The following is a 20,473-nucleotide window of genomic DNA, read 5'->3' as shown; positions in this document are numbered from 1 at the left end:
TGGAATAGCACTAGTGAATCTAATCAAGAAAGTTCCTAGGTTTCTCTTTACAATTCACCAAGGCAATTGAATTATGATAAAATAAATTAACAGATGTAACTACAATATTTTAAAAAGCATATTTCTTGTGAAAATATTAATGTCACATAGGTTATTGATTTTCTTAAATACCAGGATGGTTTGTTGAATTTACAGCTGGGTGATTTTGAAGAGCAATAAATAACATCCCTGCTGAAAAATGAAAAATAATCTTTGCAAATAAATTTTGTCCAATAGTTAATGGTGCCCAGCACAATTGAAGCACTGGTTGCTTTACAAAATCTTCAGGCTTTTAAAAATCAGAGCTGGCTGCAGGCAGAAATATGGAAGGTGACGCTGATAACAATGCCTATAGTTAAGGTTTCCTAGCACTTTCTGTTATAAACCCTTGTTTTCAGTTGCTTATACATTTGCCAAACTTCAACAATTTAGGCTGAAATTTCTCATGCCATGTGTCTGCCTGAAGTTGAGGTTTCTGAGAAAGTTTCAGCAAAAATGGTTTGACCGTTTCCTAGACTGAGATAAGAGAAAAATAGGTAGTTTTGCCAATGTTCATTTTTCCAAATATTTATTTGAAGAGCTCTAGCTCCTCTATGCTTTGGAGCGGGAACTTGAAATTTGGTGGGGTCAAAGAGATGCCTTTTGTGTGTGTGTGAGAGAGAAAGAGAGAATATCCACCCAGATTTGACTCCGTTATAATCATCTGGAAATTGCCACTTGCACATATTCATTAGATTTGTCAGAGGTTTGCTGATATAATTTGTGGATGTGCTAATTGCACTGAGCATGGGAAGCCTTAATTCTGACATTGCCTAATTTTGGAGTCCGTGACTTTACAATCTTAACATTTTAACATAGTTTTTTATATGTAGCTTAATAAAAGGATGAGAGAGGTTGTATATTTGTATAAATAAAAACAGTTAAGAACATAAGAACGGCCAAAATGGGTCAGACCAAAGGTCTATATAGCCCAGTATCCTGTCTTCCAACAGTTGCTTATAGAAGCTGACTGTGCTAATTGTCTACATTTATAACATCCTCAAGGTCAGATGGTAGCAGTTCTAGTCATCATATGCAATGAAAATCCACAGAGAAGCAAAAAGGTGTCAATGGCATGTGTACAGTAGAGGTATAAACAGCATCAGCAGCTATTCAGAACCTTCAAAAGGATTGGTGATGCAATGGAAACAGCTTAGATTCATTTTCAAGGCCCAGTCCTGCTGCCATTTAAGACAGTGTGAAACTTCCATAGATTTAAATGGGAGCGCAGCCAGGCTCCACATGTCTATTAATGAATGCAGAATTATGCTAGAACTCATGGAAATTTTAGAAAGTCTGTGTGACATCTCTCTGAATACCAAATGAATGCATTACATCAATGAAATGCAAATGAATCTGTCACCTTAAAGATGTTGTTTACTTCAATAAATCCATTGGAGAAGCAGTAGTTCTAATAATGATTTTGACCCCAGATCGACAGCCTAATTCATAAGCATGTGTGTAATTTTAAGCATGAGTAGTCCTGTTCACTTTAAAGTTAAGCATGTGCTGCCTTGGGACCATTCTAATTTTGGAAAAAATGAAAAATCTCAGTTTCCCCAGAAACCCTCGTATTCCTCACCAGAGAAAGCAGATGTAATCTCCTGCAAGCTTCTTCACTGTTGAGTCCTGCAACAAAGCCTTTGACTCCAGCAAAGAGAGAATTCTTCTCTATTAGACCCCTCTTATCTTCTTTATTATGTAAGGAAATCTCCCTAATTCAGTTGATGAAAGTTAATTGTTTATACATGAAATACAAGGTTGCTTAGTACTTGACCTAGGATCAGAGGGCTAGAGAAATCTACTTGCTTATTGCACCCTGCTGCTGGGCAATCTTGTATTCCTAACTGTGGACCTATTCTGTGCCTCCATCCTCTTTGACTGGCCTCTGCATGGGACAGGGGGACGCTCGCAGCTCCCCAGCCACCATGGCAGGGCAGGGGGACCCCTGCAGCTCCCTGGACCCCGGCCACTATGGGGGGACAGGCTGACCCCCAGAGCCCCCGGCCACTATGGGGGGACAGGCTGACCCCCAGAGCCCCCGGCCACTACGGGGGGACAGGCTGACCCCCAGAGCCCCCGGCCACTACGGGGGGACAGGCTGACCCCCTGAGTCCCCGGCCACCACGGGGGAGGGGGCAGGGGGACCCTGCAGCTCCCCTCTGCCACCGGGAGAGGGGGTAGGGAGATCCTGGAGCTCTGAGCCCCCATGGGTGGTCAGGGTGCCAGAGCTACCAGCTACCCAGCAGCTGCCCAGTCCCTTTCCATTTTATCATGGTTATTTTTATTAAGATCAGAGACAGGTCACAGGCTTCCATGAATTTTTCTTTATTGCCCGTGATCTGTCCATGACTTTTACTAAAAATATCCATTACAAAATCTTAGCCTTTATTATTGGTATTGGAGTTGACAGTCTAAATGACATTTGGAAGTTACAGAGTTCAGAGTAACAGCCGTGTTAGTCTGTATTCGCAAAAAGAAAAGGAGTACTTGTGGCACGTTAGAGACTAACCAATTTATTTGAGCATGAGCTTTCGTGAGCTATAGCTCACTTCATCGGATGCATACTGTGGAAGTTAGTTACTGATATTCTGACAGGCAATTGGTATTCTAACTGGTCATTGGTAATAACTATTGAAATTGGTAATTGATATTCTAATTGGTTTGGTAATCTGTAATCTATTTAGTAACTGATATAATATACAGATAAAAGTATTTTAAGGTAATATACAAAAAAGTCATTTTGAAACAACCTTATTGAAACACACTTTGATGTTGATGAGTCCGCATTTTCTGATGGAAGAATGTTCGATAGGAAATTGACTAGTTCAACTGTTGACAATAGTATGAACTGATTAGCCAGCTTAAGATACAACTTGCCAAAAAAAAAAAAAAAAAAAGGGTATTTCAGATAGATTCCAAATACAGGCCTGATTCTTTAAAGCACACAGAGCCTCCTGGGAAACGTCAGAGGAGTTCAGCGCCTTTAAGAATTCGGGCCATTTTTCTGTTAAGAAAAATAAAATAATTTTAGTGAAAGTATTTTACAGTCTAGGGCTAAATTCAACCTTGGTGTAACTCTACTGAATTCAGCAGAGATTTAGCTACTTAGATCACGGTTGACCATAGTCCTTAACACACACTGGGCAAATCTAAGAGTGGATTATGCCTCTCTGAGGTACAATCCCTCCCTGAACTTTCTCTAAAGCAGTGCAACTCCTTGCTCCCCCAACATGAATCAGTGCGTAAATGGAACAATTTGGCCAAAGTGAATTGGGAAATAAGGGAAACTTTGCTATACATGGTAGATATATCACTGGAAAGCAGTCCCTGTATTTGAGAAATGCAAATGTTTCCAAACACATAAGCCATTCCTCATGAAAAACATGTGACTCCAGTATAGAATTTATAGGTCAACTGATTCTGTGGAAGATTAGCCTCAATATTCTGTAACAGAAGTCTCTAGTTACTTATGGCTCAGAACGTTTTTAATTCCTGATAAGGGATTATGCAGGGCACAATACTACCACTACATAATAAAACCTCCTCTCTTTGATTTGGCAGAATTAACCTTTGTAAGTAGAAAGACCTCTCACCCACTCCTGCTGAGAATAAGGGATGGTGTTGTATAAGTTGGGACTTAGTAGTGCCAATTAATGACAATGTTAATTAATGACATCCTGATCTAAAATTCATTGAGTTTCTTTTTCTTTGTCCTTTTAAAATCATTCTCGTACTGTGTGTCATGAAGATGATTTTGGCAAGTTTAGTTCACTCTAGACAAAATACAATATGTAAGATGCTTAAAATGTATCCTGCCAAAGACAGTAGTGCTGGATCCAAATTTTTAAATCTGTCTAATTAAAGATAGGGATATTCCTTATTTTTCTGCAGTTTTAGCTATTTTCTTCAATTTAATGGACGGGCTCTGAGCAACCGACTTGTTGCACGTTACATCTTCTTTTGGCAGGAGATCTCTCATTTCCGTTTAGAAGAGTTTTTACAGTGAAAAAACTCAAGTTACAAAATACACTGAAACTTGACTTACAGGTTTACAAATAAATTTTTAAAAGGAAAATGCAATTAAAACAAGCCTAGTTTATTTTTGAGTCATTAGGTGGACCAGTAGTGGAAATATATTTAACCTGTTTTAGTTAAACTAGTGTAACTACTAGTAAAGAGAGGCTTAATTTTTAGTCAGTAAATGTATATTTTGGATGAATATTTTGAGGCTATGCAAGTTTTTTTGGCTATGAAAGTATTTTTTGGATTATATCTCCTTAAGTATTTATAACTGGCCCAGTTCTTTATGCTATAGTATAAAATAGTTATGAAGCACATGCAGTACTTCCTGCACTATTCTTGGTGCTTATGATGTGTTGCATATTATGAAATCCTTATAGTGAGAATAAATTGTTCTGATATGGATTTTTACTGGTATAGGATAATCTCAAACGGTAGAAATTGGTGTACCAGAAAGTTGCAATGGTATTTTCTGTGTTATCACATGAACTTCATTATTGGCCTTTCTTACAGTCAATAGTATTTTAAACTAAGCTAGTACTTGGGCTAGTTGTGGGAGTAAAGTACTAAATAAAGAGTGAAATCCTGGATTCATTGAAGTTAATGATAAAATTCTCTTCATTGATTTCAGTGGGGCCAGGTTTTCACCCAGTGTAAGGGTATCACATTTGCATGTACTGTGTAGTAATTTTAATTGCATGTTAAGGCCTGACATTCTGGTCCTTCATCAGTCTACTAAAGACCTGAGGTAAAGCCAAGAATACTTCAATAAGGACCAGTTTTGACATAAAGGACCAGTGTGAAGGGCCATATCCCTATTACAATTATTAAATAAATAAATCTTAACATATTTTAAAAACATACCCCTCTAAAAGGTGTGATTTTTCTTTCCCTTGAATTCTGGGATCCAATCTGTGATGATATTGACATCAAGGGCAAGACAGGCAGCCACTGGTATCTCATCCTTGGCTTTCTGGATTCCCCTGTCCTAACCCTCATACAGCAGACTCTTTAAATTGTTATTACTATGCTTGAGGTTTGCTCCATATGGAGGTTGTAATATTGCACCATTAGGGTCATGCTTAAGCACATAGCATCTTGCCAGCTCCCAGATGGCTTGCATTAGTCAGATTAGGCCAGCATTTCAAAACAAATATCCTCTGGCTTGTGAAAAATAATGGAAGGATGGTTTCAGAGCCAGTATATGGGAGTATTTCGTTAGGTTTTTTTTTTATTTATTTTTTGAGACAACTGTCTGTGGTATTGGGAGCAGGCATGTTGCTCCCTCTAGAAGTATTTGAGCTGCTTCTGGCCATGGATGTGCTCCTTGCCTGTGGAACATTCAGAGCAGAGACTAGAGCAAAGGATCGGCAACCTTTGGCATGCGGCCCGCCAGGGTAAGCTAATGGGGGCTGCGGGAAGCGGGAGTCAGCACATCCCTCAGCTTGCGCCGCTTCCCACAGCCCTCATTGGCTTGGAGCTGCGAATCGCAGCCAGTGAGAGCTGCGATCAGCCAAACCTGTGGACATGGCAGGTAAACAAACCAGCCCAGCCCACCAGGGGGCTTACCCTGGCAGGCAGCATGCCAAAGGTTCCCAATCCCTGGACTAGAGTGTGGATCAGAAAGATCCCTCAATCGCATGCCCTGAGTGCACAAGGGTGCCCTCTGTTGCTGGAGCAGCATGGACAGAGAACACAGAGGAGGAGAAGAAGAAGGTATAAAGGAGAAGGGGAGACCGAGAAAGGGAAGAGGGAATCTGGAGATGAAAGGAAAACAAGATAAGGCAGGATGGGCCATGAGGTGGTAACGAGGAGACAGAAATTATGTGAAGAGAATCTACCACCTATTTTCTTGGTACTTGTGATCAAGTTCATTTTCTGGCATTTCAGTGTCCCAGTTGGAATCTATGCTAATAATTCCAACAGTGGGAATATGTAACACATTGCGTGTAAATGCTTCCTGCATATTAATTAACCTAGGTTCAGTGAATTGCCAAATCCCAACATGTCATATGCTTGGTTCTTTTCTTTCCCCCTCCATTTTTGTTTTTATTTCATTATAGAAACATTCAACACAAAGCATTGCTGTTTCCTGCCACCTGACCAATATTTTCAGGTTACAAAGTTTAACCCAAGCAAAGGGTCGTTTTTTAACTCTTTAGAAACAAAAGGAGAGGCAATCCTGAGAAGTACAAATGCACGTCACACACTTGAGTGTATCTCCCAGGTGCAGTTGATGGAAAAAGACCTCTAAATCCAAATAATCAAAGAAGGTACATTAGTGGATCACAGATACAGATTAGAATGAAAATCCAGTTAGATAGTGATGTTCTGCAGTCAACAATCTCTGTGTTAATGTGGCTTCAGCTTTATAAATGATAGTTAACTAGATATCATCTGTTTGAGTGCTAATCTAGACAGTTTTATGCATACAGAACACTGAATCCATGTGTGAGCAAGTAAAATGTCTTTCTCTTCATCAGCGTCATTAATGAGTCAGATACTAAAGGTCCTGAATTTCAGTGCACAACAGCCATATTGTTAGATTGGGTATACTTTCAAAGGTTGTCATTAAGCAGCTCGAGATGAACCCAGATCATAACATTTGGATCAAAGGTCTTCATTCAACCGGTCAAATATAGGTGCGGCTATCAGTTTAATCTGCATATCCAAAGTTTGGGGGTGTTCCAATTTAGGGCATGTTTACATGAGGAAGTTATGCTGGATAGGTAGAATGTGAATTTAACGTGCTATAGCTATTTCAGAATAGATCCCCATGTGGGCACATTCTGCAATAACTATTCTAGTCAATTTCCCCGTACAGACAAGCCCTTCGAGTTTTGGCTCAGGTCTATCTTTAGGAGAAAAGGATCAAGTAGGATCTTTTGCACAGTATGTCTCCTTTTGCCATGTTACTTTTGTTGTCGTTTTTGAGGGGGAAAGACAAATATTTATATATTTTGCTTTTAAGATTTTCAAATATGATGACGATTACTCTTTATTTTTTTGTTGGGCAGAGACTTGGCATAAAATTTGAAGCAACTGTCTGGATTTTTGCTTCAAAGCTGAGGTATTAACTCCTGAGTAGCAGGGATCACAATGGAGAGGCTAGCACCTGGCTAATATACAGGAACAAAGCCTTTGGAAAATAGCAGTTGGACTCCCAAGTCACTTTAGAAAAATTTGTGGACAAGGGGGATCCAGTGAATATAGAGTACTTAGATTTTCAGAAAGTCTTTGATAAGGCTCCTAAGCAAAATAAGCTGTCATGGGATAAGAGGGAAAGTCCTCTCATGGATAGGTAACTGGTTAAAACAGTGGTCTCCAAACTATTTGGCTCGCGCAGCCCCAGGGTGAAGACTGGAAGACCTGCCGCAGGCGTGCCGCCGGAGGGGAACACCAGCCGTGGACGTTCAGAGCTGCCGCCGAAGAAAAAAAACTGCAGAGTGCCGTCCGGCGGCTCTCCTGCTGCTACTCACCCCCTGGGATCATCTCACGCACCCCAGTTTGGAGACCACTGGGTTAAAAGATAGGAAACACAGGGTAGGAATAAATGGTCAGTTTTCAGAATGGAGAGGTAAATAGGTGTCCCCCAGGGGTCTGTACTGGGCCCAGTCCTATTCAACATATTCATAAATGATCTGGAAAAAGGGGTAAACAGTGAGGTGGCAAAATTTGCAGATGATACAAAACTACTCAAGATAGTTAAGTCCCAGGCAACTGCCGTCCCTCAAAACTGGGTGACTGGGCAACAAAATGGCAGATGAAATTCAGTGTTGGTAAATGCAAAGTAATGCACATTGGAACACATAATCCCAACTATACATATAAAATGATGGGGTCTAAATTAACTGTTACCACTCAAGAAAGAGATCTTGGAGTCATTGTGGATAGTTCTCTGAAAACATCCCCTCAAGGTGCAGCTGCAGTCAAAAAAGCAAACCGAATGTTGGGAATCATTAAGAAAGGGATAGATAATAGGACAGAAAATATCATATTGCCTCTATATAAATCCATGGTATGCCCACATCTTGAATACTGCATACAGATGTGGTCGCCCCATCTCAAAATAGTTATAATGGAATTGGAAAAGGTTCAGAGAAGGGCAACAAAAATGATTAGGGGTATGGAATGGCTGCCATATGAGGCGAGATTAATAAGACTGGGACTTTTCAGCTTGGAAAAGAGACAACAAAGGGGGGATATGACTGAGGTCTATAAAATCATGACTGGTGTGGAAAAAGTAAATAAGGAAGTGTTATTTACTCCTTCTCATAATATAAGAACTAGGGGTCACCAAATGAAATTAATAGGCAGCAGGTTTAAAACAAACAAAAGGAAGTATTTTTTCACACAACGCACAATCAGTCTGTGGAACTCTTTGCCAGAGGATGTTGTGAAGTCCAAGACACTAACAGGATTCAAAAAATAACTAGATAAGTTCGTGGAGGATAGGTCCATCAATGGCTATTAGCCAGGATGAGCAGGGATGGTGTCCCTAGCCTCTGTTCGGCAGAAGTTGGGAATGGGTGACAGGGGATGGATCACTGGATGATTACCTGGTCTGTTCATTCCCTCTGGGGCACCTGGCATTGGCAACTGTCGGAAGACAGGATACTGGGCTAGATGGACCTTTGGTCTGACCCAGTATGGCCATTCTTATGTTCTTGGAGTGAATCAAAAATAGAGCCATTTTTAAATGGATCAGTGTAGCCTCATCACCACTACTCAAGTAGTAGAAAAAGGCTGCAGCCTCCAGTGCATTCTGTAGGCTGTGGTAGTGTCTGTGGTGTGCTGATATAACTGCCAGCTTCCTCCCAGCCTCTTGCATTCCGCTCACTAACAGCCATCCTTGTCACCTCTGCATTGGTGAAGCATATTTCACATACAGTGAATAACTGTGAAGTGTCACCATTTAGTAATATTTTCTTTCTTCCTTCAGGTTACAAGACCCTTTTGAAAGGAATTTCAGGGAAGTTCAGCAGTGGAGAACTTGTTGCAATTATGGGCCCTTCTGGGGCTGGGAAATCCACACTCATGAATATCCTGGCAGGGTACAGGTCAGTATAAAGGACCACCATGATAATTTAGTCTGACCTCTGTTGGAAAATCAGAGGGACTCTGTAGTGGTCTCCTGTTCTCGAGTGGGGAGGGGCCACGCTGTTCCCACAGCTTCTTGGGGCATTCGTCTGGCAGCAGTCCTGGCAGCTACTTGAGTTACTCATCTGTCTTCTCTGACCGCAGGGGGCAGCTCCGCCTGGGGGCTAGTCTGGGATCCTGTAGAACTCTCAGCTCCCTGAAAGAGATGTCTGCTCCCTCTGGTGGTCCAGCCCCAATTGAGCTCCAGGGCTCTCCTTTTATACTTCCTGCCCCACTTCTGGACTTCCGGTGCCGGAGGCAGGGTGGATTCAGCTCTGCCCACTAGAGGGGAGTCTAGTGGTCCCTTGCTCTCTAGTTCAGAGGGAGGCCACTCCACCTCTCTACAGCCTCTCACCCAATATTTGTAGAAAATAAGTACTTCACAAATATTGAATTATACTATCCCCATTGTCATGTTCCTATGTTCTATACAGCAGACATTTCTAAGTTATTTGTTTAATGCAAAAATGCAAGACTAAGATATAGTTATTAAAATTCCAAAAATGAGAAATGGCTGCTGGCCAGCCATCTGACGAATTTGGCCCAAGATTTTATCTGTGGAGTATTTTAAATTAGGTTTTATCAACACTTTGAAAATATGTTTCCATCAAAAATTTCAGGATGTAAGAATAATTTTTGACTAAACTGCAATATGTGAAACAACTGGGTGGTTTTCCCTCCCCTCCCCCCATAAGCTGTTGCTTTCTGCTGCTCCTGCTACCAGATCACAAAAAGGAGGGGCAGAGACACCTCACAAACAGCCTTTCAAGAAATGACCCAGCATTTCTGCAAACGTTCAGATGGGCAGCACACTTTTTTGCACAAGTTTGAATTAATTTTTTTGCCAAGGTGTGACATTTCTGATGTAACAATACATGCGTGCGCACACAGATGCACACACAGGACATGTGCGCCTCCCTCCACTGTCGTTTTGGTCCTAAGAAATCACTTAAAAAGAGGCTAAAATTGCCCAATAGGCCCACTCTCTGAGATGTGTAGTAAAGATTATAAAGGGAACTCTCACTCTAACTCACTTGTTTGTTTCATTTCAGAGAGACTGGGATGAAAGGAGCGATCTTCATTAACGGGCAGCCTCGCGACCTGCGCTCTTTTCGCAAAGTGTCCTGTTACATCATGCAAGATGACATGCTGCTCCCTCATCTTACTGTCCAAGAAGCTATGATGGTGAACTTTCTATCTGGTTCTGATTGGTTTGGGGTGTGGGACTAGAGTGAGGCCCCCTCTATGCATAAGCACGCATTTTTATTCCTGGCTGTGGTTCTAGGAGTTAGATTGGACTTCACTTGAGTCTCCCAGGCTTCGCTGCTGTTTTAAGATCACTGTTAGGGTTCAGAAGAAAATTTGTGAGCCTGCATTCATTTTGCCCTCAGGGAAATAAAATACCATGACAGGCTAGTGTCTGGATAATAACGGCAACAATAGGCTGGTACCAGAGAAGGGCAACTACACCTTCTCACCCACGCATCCTCCCAGTGCCTACCAGTATTCTGTCACTTGTTCCGTATTCCAGTAGCTGCCAACCATTGGAGCCTGAAATGCTGGTCATGGCCAGTGTTGCCAGACTGAGTGAGTCTGTGAGACCCCTGTGTGAATCTCTTTCCTTGGAACATTGGCAGGTGACCTGTTAAATCTCCCTGTCAGGTTTCCATGTCCTAACCAGGTGATTCTATGCTGGCATGATGCTGCCGTATGCCAGGGCTCCTGGCTGTCACTACTCTTTTGTCCCTGTCTTGGGTCCAGGAGCCCTCAGATACAGTCTCTTTCCTTCTGTCTTCACCTGGGCTCCCTGTGAAGGACTCCAGGCCTTAACGTTGATAAAAACTCTTCCTCTTCACTCTTGACATAGTGCCTGTTTACTGAGAGCCAGGTTGAGTGTTCAGTCTGTAACCTTCTGCTGCTCAGTTTGATGAGAAAATCAGCCCAATAGTTTTGTTGTACCTGCCGAACCTTCAATATATAAAGTCAGTAGTTCATGGCTGTTATCATTTGGTAAGGGGAAAAGGGCTTTCATCAATTCTCTAAGGCCACAAGGGACCGTTACGATCTGCTAGTCTGGCGTATGCCTTATCTGTTTACTTTCCAGAGTTGTAATTTTTCTAATACTGATTTCTGGAAGGGATCGTCTCTGTCAGAAAGCTTTCCTAGTTCATTTAGTTGAAATCAAAGTCAAAGACCAATAGGGTAATGTTTTTCAAACTGGCTGACTAAATTACAGCTGCAAAAAAAGAGCCTCTTTTGGTAAGTTGGGCCCAGATGATATATTTTGTCTAAATTAAACACCCAAAGTGCTGACAAAAAATTAATTAGTTAACATTTAATTGCTTCTAATAAAGGTAGAGCAGAATTTTGTAGTTACCTCTTAGGACAGCAGATGGCATCTTATACAGCATTATTTATCTCTCTACTTATTTTCTACATCACTGTAGTATCTGAGCACTTTACAAACACTAATGAATTTATCTTTTTAAGACTTCTGTGAGATAGGGAGATATTGCTGTCTTTACTTTACAGATGGTGAGTTAAAGCAGAGAGACTCTGACTTATCCAGCATCACACAGGAAGTGTGTGGCAGAGCAAGGAATTGAACTTCCTGCATCCCACGCTGCTTCCTTGTCCACTGGACTATCCTTTTTGATATGATAGGGCATTTCTATTAAGCACTTATTTTTGTCGGTGTCTTGAGGGTCCCTTAAGAAAGCATGCATATGCCTACACTATACTCATAATTAGAACATCATAGCTATTACTGCTTTTATTAAGCTTCTGATTTCTAATTTCTGCCTCATGTTAGAACAAATTGTCCAGTTGCAATTCTGGCATTGTGTGTTTTAGGCCAGGTCTACACTACAGACTTATATCGATATAACTACGTTGCTCGGTGGTATGTGTATGAAAAATCCACACCCCTGAGCGATGAAGTTAGACTGACCTAACCCCTGGTGCAGACAGCGCTATGTCAGCGGGAGAGCTTCTCCTGTCGACATAGCTGCTGCCTCTCAAGGAGGTGGATTAACTACACCAATAGGAGAAGATTTCCTGTCAGTGCTTCAGCAGCACAGCTGCATTGGTGTATCTGCGCCAATGCAGCATTTTAAGTGCAGACCTGCCCTTAGACTTACAGTGGATATTCCAAAGATCTCATGTTGCTGACTGGTTCCAATTTAACTTGCATCATATTGTGTGTTTATATAATAGGTATCTGCTCATCTGAAACTTCAAGAGAAGGATGAAGGCAGAAAGGAGATGGTATGTATATTGCTCTTCAAACTGAGGTATTCCTTTGGCTGCATAGTGAAGATGTCAGCGTGAAATTTATATAGCTTGAGTTTGTATCTAAAATTGAATTGCAATTAATGTGCATGAATGGGGTAAATAATAACATAACAAAGTTGACAGCTGTTACTGTGTAGGAGGGATAGTAAAATCCTACAAATGTAGCACTCGGTATGGCTGACGGGAAGGTTGATTAGGTAAACATGAAAGATTTATTCAAATATATTGCCGTTTTTTGTGGGGCTTTTTTAGTTGCACTTTGTGGCTCAAATTTTTGGACCGACGTGCCTAAGGGCACACACACTCTTGCACATGTCCATACTAATCCCCAGTGCCTGGCTACGAGTACAATTCCGTTGCTGTGTGTGTGCACCTAGGAATGCACAAACATAGTCAATAGCTCTTACAACTGCTACAGAAATTTGCAAGCATAAGTCAGGTACTGCACACATAAGGGCATGAGTTTTTCGGTACATCTTGCCAGGCAGAAAGGGTGCGTTTTTCAGTCATGTTAGTTCAGTTGAGTTAACACAATTAAAAAGATCCATGAAGGTGCAGGCTAACACATCTGAAACTGTTAAGTTTGCCACTCCGTGGTCTAGTGGGGAGACTAAGCTTAAAATACAGCCAGCTGATATGGCTTCTGACATGTTAGCCTGCATCTTAATGGGACTTCTTGTTAAGCTAACTCAGTTGAAGTAACAGAATTGGAAAATGCACCCTTTTTGTCTGGCAAGCCAGGGCCTTTGAAAATGTGGGCCTGTGTTCCTAGGCAGACTTGCAGCTCAAGTGCTCATCACTGTGTGGGTGGGGTTACAGGAGCATTCCCATGCATGTGATAAAAGACCTATTCATTGCTGTGTAGATGTTTTAATACAGAATGTGATTGGGGCGGGGAGGATGGCAACTGAGGCTAAAAATAAAGAAATCACAGCACTGGTGAAAGCAGAGACAGTTCAGGTTGTTGAGAGATTCATGAGAAGTGAAATATTAGGTCAGGTTTTTTTTTACTAAAATACGATATTTTGGTAGCTGGGGGTTATTTTTGCATGCTTAAAGCTATGTTTTTGTCCAGCATAAAAAGACACTAACAAGCAAAAGACACGTCCCTGTGTGTCTTAATGTAGGAAGCCTTTAGTGTGATTGTGGGCAGTGCTGGGGCTAATAGGACTCGCATAATAATGTGTTCCTGTAGTTAAAGCAGTGACTACATGTCAAGAGAACTGGGTTCTATTCCTGGCTCTGTTACTGACTTGCTGTGTTACTTTGAGCAAGTCTGTGACTCAGTTATCCCAGTTGTAAGATGACAGTAATACTTCACCATCCTTATAAAAGGTCTTCATTCAAGAGGAGCTATAGAAGTCTAAACTATTGTTATTTTAATAATTGAATGTTGTATAAGTGACATTATGGGATAAATCCTGCAGTGCTTATGTAACCCACGCACCTCCTGGGTGTGGTGCTCTGTCCCCACTAGTGGCACCCATATCACTTAGAGATTAAAGAGTCTGCTACAGTCCTTAACTAAGGCTATATGGCTTCTTAGCTCATGCAGTAGAGGCTTATACCTTTAGCTCCAAAGGTCCCAGGTTCGATTCTGTCTGCCGACGACCGGGGTCTGTTGGTGTTATAAGTGGGTGCGGCAGGGGGCTCGGTGCAGTGTGTGGCAGGGGGCTCAGGGCAGGGGGTTGGGGTGCGGGTGCAGGAGGGGTTCGGGGTGTGGGCTCTTGCCTGGCGCCACTTACCTTGAGCAGCTCCAGGGTGGCAGCGGCGCGTAGTGAGGCTAAGGCAGGCTCCCTGCCTGCCCTGGCCCTGCGCCACCCCCAGAAGCGGCCGGCACCACGTCCCTGCGGCCCCTGGGGGAGGAGGGACAGAGGGCTCTGCACGCTGCCCTTGTCTGCGGGTACCTCCCCCGCAGCTCCCATTGGCCGTGGTTCCCTGTTCCCGGCCAATGGGAGCTGTGGGGGGCGGTGCCAGGGGCCGCAGGGACGTGGTTCCGGCCACTTCCGGGAGTGGTGCGGGCCCAGGGCAGACAGGGAGCCTGCCTTAGCCCCATGGCGCCATGGGGGTGGCAATCCCGCGGGTCGGATCCAAAGATCTGATGGGATGGATCCGGCCCGCGGGCCGTGGTTTCCCAACACGACTTAGAGATTAATGAGTCTGCCACAGCCTTAGCTAAGGGCCATGTGGCTTTTAGCGCATGAAGTAGAGGCTCATGCACTAAGCTTCAGTGGACCCAGGTTCAATCCCGCCCGCCGACGACTGGGGTCTGTCGGTGTTACGCTTACTCAAGCAAAACTCTCATTGAAGTCGATGGGAATTGTTTCTGAGTAAAGATTGCAGGAACTGGTCTGTTTTATTATTGATGCTTGTAAGAACCCATAGGCCTAGAACTATGGTCTCTGGCAGGTGCTGCTTCCTCATCAGCACCAGGGGCCCATGTAGGGTTGCTGCTAAGAGGAACTGAGAGGCTAAGCGCTGCAGGAAATCCCATTCTAAGAGGCATGACTGACAGCTTTCCTTGATTGGCTGGCACTCCCCATATAAACCAGGAAACCACTTCTGGGAGTCGTCTGAGCAATGCAGACCTCTGGTGTGCTGCTGCCTTAGATCCCCCTCGTTGCAACTTGCCTTGATTCCCTGCTCTCGACCTAGGCTCAGCTCCTGAGCCCAGCCTTGATTTATTGTCTCTGGCTTAAGACCATTGCAGACTCTGTGAAAGACCCTGGCCCAGCCTGACCCAATTCTCGCCTCACGCTCCCAATTTGGTAATGGACTCTGACTTTGCGGTTTTTACCTGCCCTTGCCCTTTGACCTTCGGCTCCAATGCCAGCAGCTCATTCTGTGCCCACAGGCCACCCACGACCCAGCCGTAACATACTACTAGTACTATTTAAATACAACACAACTCTATCCCAGACAGGTTGCTTGCTGCATTTTCTTTTGGTGGGGGTTCAAGATTTAGGGTGTCTGTGATTTTTCTGGGTACTGTCACTTTTTCTTTACTAGAAGAAGTGCCAGATTTTAATTTCTGTTAACCTAGTATAAATGTTGAGGGGCCATCTTGTGCTCCCCAGATCATAGAATCATAGAATATCAGGGTTGGAAGGGACCCCAGAAGGTCATCTAGTCCAACCCCCTGCTCGAAGCAGGACCAATTCCCAGTTAAATCATCCCAGCCAGGGCTTTGTCAAGCCTGACCTTAAAAACCTCTAAGGAAGGAGATTCTACCACCTCCCTAGGTAACGCATTCCAGTGTTTCACCACCCTCTTAGTGAAAAAGTTTTTCCTAATATCCAATCTAAACCTCCCCCATTGCAACTTGAGACCATTACTCCTCGTTCTGTCATCTGCTACCATTGAGAACAGTCTAGAGCCATCCTCTTTGGAACCCCCTTTCAGGTAGTTGAAAGCAGCTATCAAATCCCCCCTCATTCTTCTCTTCTGCAGACTAAACAATCCCAGCTCCCTCAGCCTCTCCTCATAAGTCATGTGCTCTAGACCCCTAATCATTTTTGTTGCCCTTCGCTGGACTCTCTCCAATTTATCCACATCCTTCTTGTAGTGTGGGGCCCAAAACTGGACACAGTACTCCAGATGAGGCCTCACCAGTGTCGAATAGAGGGGAACGATCACATCCCTCGATCTGCTGGCTATGCCCCTACTTATACATCCCAAAATGCCATTGGCCTTCTTGGCAACAAGGGCACACTGCTGACTCATATCCAGCTTCTCGTCCACTGTCACCCCTAGGTCCTTTTCCGCAGAACTGCTGCCTAGCCATTCGGTCCCTAGTCTGTAGCGGTGCATTGGATTCTTCCATCCTAAGTGCAGGACCCTGCACTTATCCTTATTGAACCTCATCAGATTTCTTTTGGCCCAATCCTCCAATTTGTCTAGGTCCTTCTGTATCCTATCCCTCCCCTCCAGCGTATCTACCACTCCTCCCAGTTTAGTATCATCTGCAAATTTGCTGAGAGTGCAATCCACACCATCCTCCAGATCATTTATGAAGATATTGAACAAAACCGGCCCCAGGACCGACCCCTGGGGCACTCCACTTGACACCGGCTGCCAACTAGACATGGAGCCATTTATCACTACCCGTTGAGCCCGACAATCTAGCCAGCTTTCTACCCACCTTATAGTGCATTCATCCAGCCCATACTTCTTTAACTTGCTGACAAGAATACTGTGGGAGACCGTGTCAAAAGCTTTGCTAAAGTCAAGAAACAATACATCCACTGCTTTCCCTTCATCCACAGAACCAGTAATCTCATCATAAAAGGCGATTAGATTAGTCAGGCATGACCTTCCCTTGGTGAATCCATGCTGACTGTTCCATGCTGACAGATCCAGGCACCATTTACACATCTCACCTCATCTGCATGGAAATGGCAAAGGAGGTGGGGGATCAGCCACCTGCGGGTTACAGTCTACCTGACCAGGGCCCACTGAGGTTGCTTTATGGTACAGAAATCCATACAAGGAAAGCGGGTCAAGGCTAAGTGAGTGAGGATGTGCCCTTCTGCCACGTACATTGGCCAAACTGGACGGTCTCTGCGTAAAAGAATAAACGGACACAAATCAGACGTCAAGAATTATAACATTCAAAAACCCGTCAGAGAACACTTCAGTCTCTTTGGTCACTCGATTACAGACCTAAAAGTGGCAATCCTTCAACAAAAAAACTTCAAAAACAGACTCCAACGTGAGACTGCTGAATTGGAATTAATTTGCAAACTGGATACAATTAACTTAGGCTTGAATAAAGACTGGGAGTGGATGTGTCATTACACACATTAAAACTATTTCCCATTGTTTATTTCCCCCCCTACTGTTCCTCACATGTTCTTGTCAACTGCTGGAAATGGCCCACCTTGATTATCACTACAAAAGGTCCCCCCCACTCCCCGCTCTCCTGCTGGTAATAGCTCACCTTTCCTGATCACTCTTGTTACAGTCTGTATGGTAACGCCCACTGTTTCATGTTCTCTGTGTATATAAAATCTCCCCACTGTATTTTCCACTGAATGCATCCGATGAAGTGAGCTGTAGCTCACAAAAGCTTATGCTCAAATAAATTTGTTAGTCTCTAAGATGCTACAAGTACTCCTTTTCTTTTTGAGGATGGGAAGTGGATGGTCCCATATTGACTGGTGGTATAGCAGGAGAGGGAGTGCAGACTGGAGCTATATTCCTTTTTCTATGGTGTATCAGGGCAGCTGTGACAACAAGGAGTCCTTAGTAGATTGCTCTGAACCACACTACCTGGGTGCATGGGGTGAGGTCAGGTGCACAGGGCCTATCAGGGATGTCCCGCCAAATTTCACACACATCCCTGGGGGATCTGTCAGGGTTTGTGGATGCTCCGTGGCCTATTGACTCAACGACTTGAGAGGAACTCTGCTTGAGACTCTCAGAGGTTTCCTCCCACTCTGCCCCTTCCTGCAGAATTAGCTGTGGCTGTGCTGCTCATAGATGAGAGATGGGAAAACCCTTTCTGACCCGTGTGGTGGTCACTTTACACCCTTCCTGAAGCATTCGGAGATTGTAATACATTTTCTTTGCCTTTGTTTCTGACCTAATTGTGCACACAATAGGGACGACAAAAGCTATTTGAAACCCTTAGAAACACAATAGAGCGTGAGGCTCTAACAGATACTGGCATATGTTCCTTTCTGGAGTGTTCTGTACATCCTCTGAGTAAGTATCCCAGAGAATCTGCGTAAATCATGAGGGTGTTCAACTGGTTTGTTTTCATCCTTTATAGAAAAACCAGTGATAATAGTAAGAGATGTTTTCGGGTTTTTTGTGGTAACAATCTAAATGACCCACGTTATTGCTTTGATTCTGTCCCCAGGTAAAGGAGATCTTGACAGCTCTGGGTTTGCTGACATGTGCCAATACAAGAACTGGAAGTCTTTCTGGGGGCCAGAGGAAGCGTCTTGCCATTGCTTTGGAGCTGGTGAACAACCCGCCAGTTATGTTTTTTGATGAACCTACCAGGTAAATCAAGGCCAAATGTTAGAAAGTGGATCACTGCTACTATGGGTGGGATTCACAGAAGTATTTAGGCACCTAATGCCCATTGATATAAATAGGACTTAGATGCCTACCTACCTTTGTGAGTCCCCCCCCCAGCATGTGCTAGAGAACTACCACAGAACGTACTAGCCCTTGTTATCATCTTAGCTGAAACAGAAGAAAATCAAGACTTTCCTTTGAAACGTAGACAGCAGATTATATGCTGCATCAGGCTATGTAGCTTCATGTTTGCTACACTCACCTTTCATTGCTAAAAAATGCTTCTGGTATGTTTTACTTAAAATATTTGTATCAGCATCAGTAAAAGCTGTAATTTTTTAATACTGTTTTTAAAGGGCCTGATTTGCATCTGTGTTACTCCAGTTTATTCTGGTATAATACTGTAGAAAGCAACTGTGTTACACATGCGTACACCTATAGAGCAATTCAACCCCCAAGAAATAATTTTAATAGGGTCACCAGTTAGTGCACTGGGTTACTGTTGTAACCTGACATGACATGAGACTATTAAAGGTGGTTGTTAGGGAAACAATATAGAAGGGGGAGATTGAGAAAAATCCTAGAGGATCCCGCAGAAGAGAGGCAGAAAAAATTCTTCAGATTATAATGTGTAGTTTCCCTTTAAGTGAAGATGACCAATTAGCTTAAACATTTTTGATAATTGAATTTCCTAAATATAATATATTTAGGATCAAATTCTGCCCTCAGGTAGACACTCATGACAGCCCTGAAGACAGTTGGGCCACAGGTGTGTATCTGAGAGTAGAATTTAGTTTGTTCGACTTGGGAGCGTCATTAGTCAGAACCCACAATCACAGAATTTGAAAATTGCATTAGGTAGCTCTGAGAATAGCTCCCATTTTAATTAAGTATGATGAATGCCTGATAAAGGAAAAGGCTGGGGGGGAGGGAGGGGGAGGGAAGAGAAATACTATACCACACAGCATCTCTGGGTTCTTGTTAGATGATAAAGATGCATGTTGTAAAAAGATGATAATGAGAAACAGAAACATCATAGGACATGTATTATTTTGAACAGTTGCATATGGAACCACAGATCTAATAAACACCTTTGTGCCTTTATTTTCAGTGGCTTGGACAGTGCATCTTGCTTTCAGGTTGTCTCTCTCATGAAGGCATTAGCCCAGGGTGGCAGGTCCATCATCTGCACTATTCATCAACCAAGTGCCAAACTGTTTGAGTTATTTGATCAGGTACCCTTCAGAAATTCTTCTCTTTACATATTTGTTTGAATATGTTGTATCTATAATTGGTGTAGGCTGGAGATAATGCAGAATCACAGATCATGTCCCAAATCAGTATCACTGGAGTCGTAGGTTTGAACAAAATGGTTTTCGCTTTTTCCCTTCATGTTCCTATTTTTATATTATGTTATATTTATTAGATTTTTAAAGAATCTGGCTGGTAAATTTTAGAAGTCGTGATTATCACACTTTTTAATTTTGGGTGTGTGTTATAGTAAATAAGAATTAGTATGAGTGCGTTACTGTTAAGGTCTGTAATGTTGCTGGACCAGATTCTCATCCTGGCTATTCTGGTGTAAATTCAGAAAATTCCATTGATTTTTTGATGGAATTACTCCTGTTTGACCCTGAATAACTGAGAACAGATTGCTTTTTTGCATTCATGTGAAAAGAATAAAACGGAAAAATGAAGTCTGTCAGAAATCTTTGTTCACGCTGATGGCAGGATATGGTCTGTTCCTGTTTAGATTAGATTTAAGTTTACTTTAAATGTTTTATGCCATTTAAGTGAGAGTTGTGAGAGCTTAGAGAAAACCCACTCTACAGTAGGTGAACAAGCTCTTGAAGATTACTACTCTTTCAATAACTTTAAATGAAGTCAATAGGCTAAAAGCAAGACTAATCAA

The 20,473-nt window shown here is 42.9% G+C and overlaps 1 protein-coding gene across 2 annotated transcripts in view; it reads left to right on the top strand.

The window, feature by feature from the left end:
• ABCG1 (ATP binding cassette subfamily G member 1) overlaps positions 1 to 20,473 on the top strand; it is a 93,621-nt gene that overhangs the window by 59,926 nt on the left and 13,222 nt on the right. For both annotated transcript variants that reach the window (XM_074969533.1, XM_074969541.1), the window contains exons 3-7: positions 9,044 to 9,161; positions 10,293 to 10,425; positions 12,457 to 12,507; positions 18,398 to 18,543; positions 19,673 to 19,796. In XM_074969533.1, coding sequence (XP_074825634.1) covers positions 9,044 to 9,161; positions 10,293 to 10,425; positions 12,457 to 12,507; positions 18,398 to 18,543; positions 19,673 to 19,796 — 572 coding nt within the window. The remainder of the gene's footprint in view (positions 1 to 9,043; positions 9,162 to 10,292; positions 10,426 to 12,456; positions 12,508 to 18,397; positions 18,544 to 19,672; positions 19,797 to 20,473) is intronic.

Source organism: Natator depressus, chromosome 1, assembly GCF_965152275.1.
Source record: "Natator depressus isolate rNatDep1 chromosome 1, rNatDep2.hap1, whole genome shotgun sequence".
NCBI lineage: Eukaryota > Metazoa > Chordata > Testudines > Cheloniidae > Natator > Natator depressus.
Note: the sequence above shows the minus strand (reverse complement) of the source record. Positions and strands in the feature narration are given on the sequence as shown.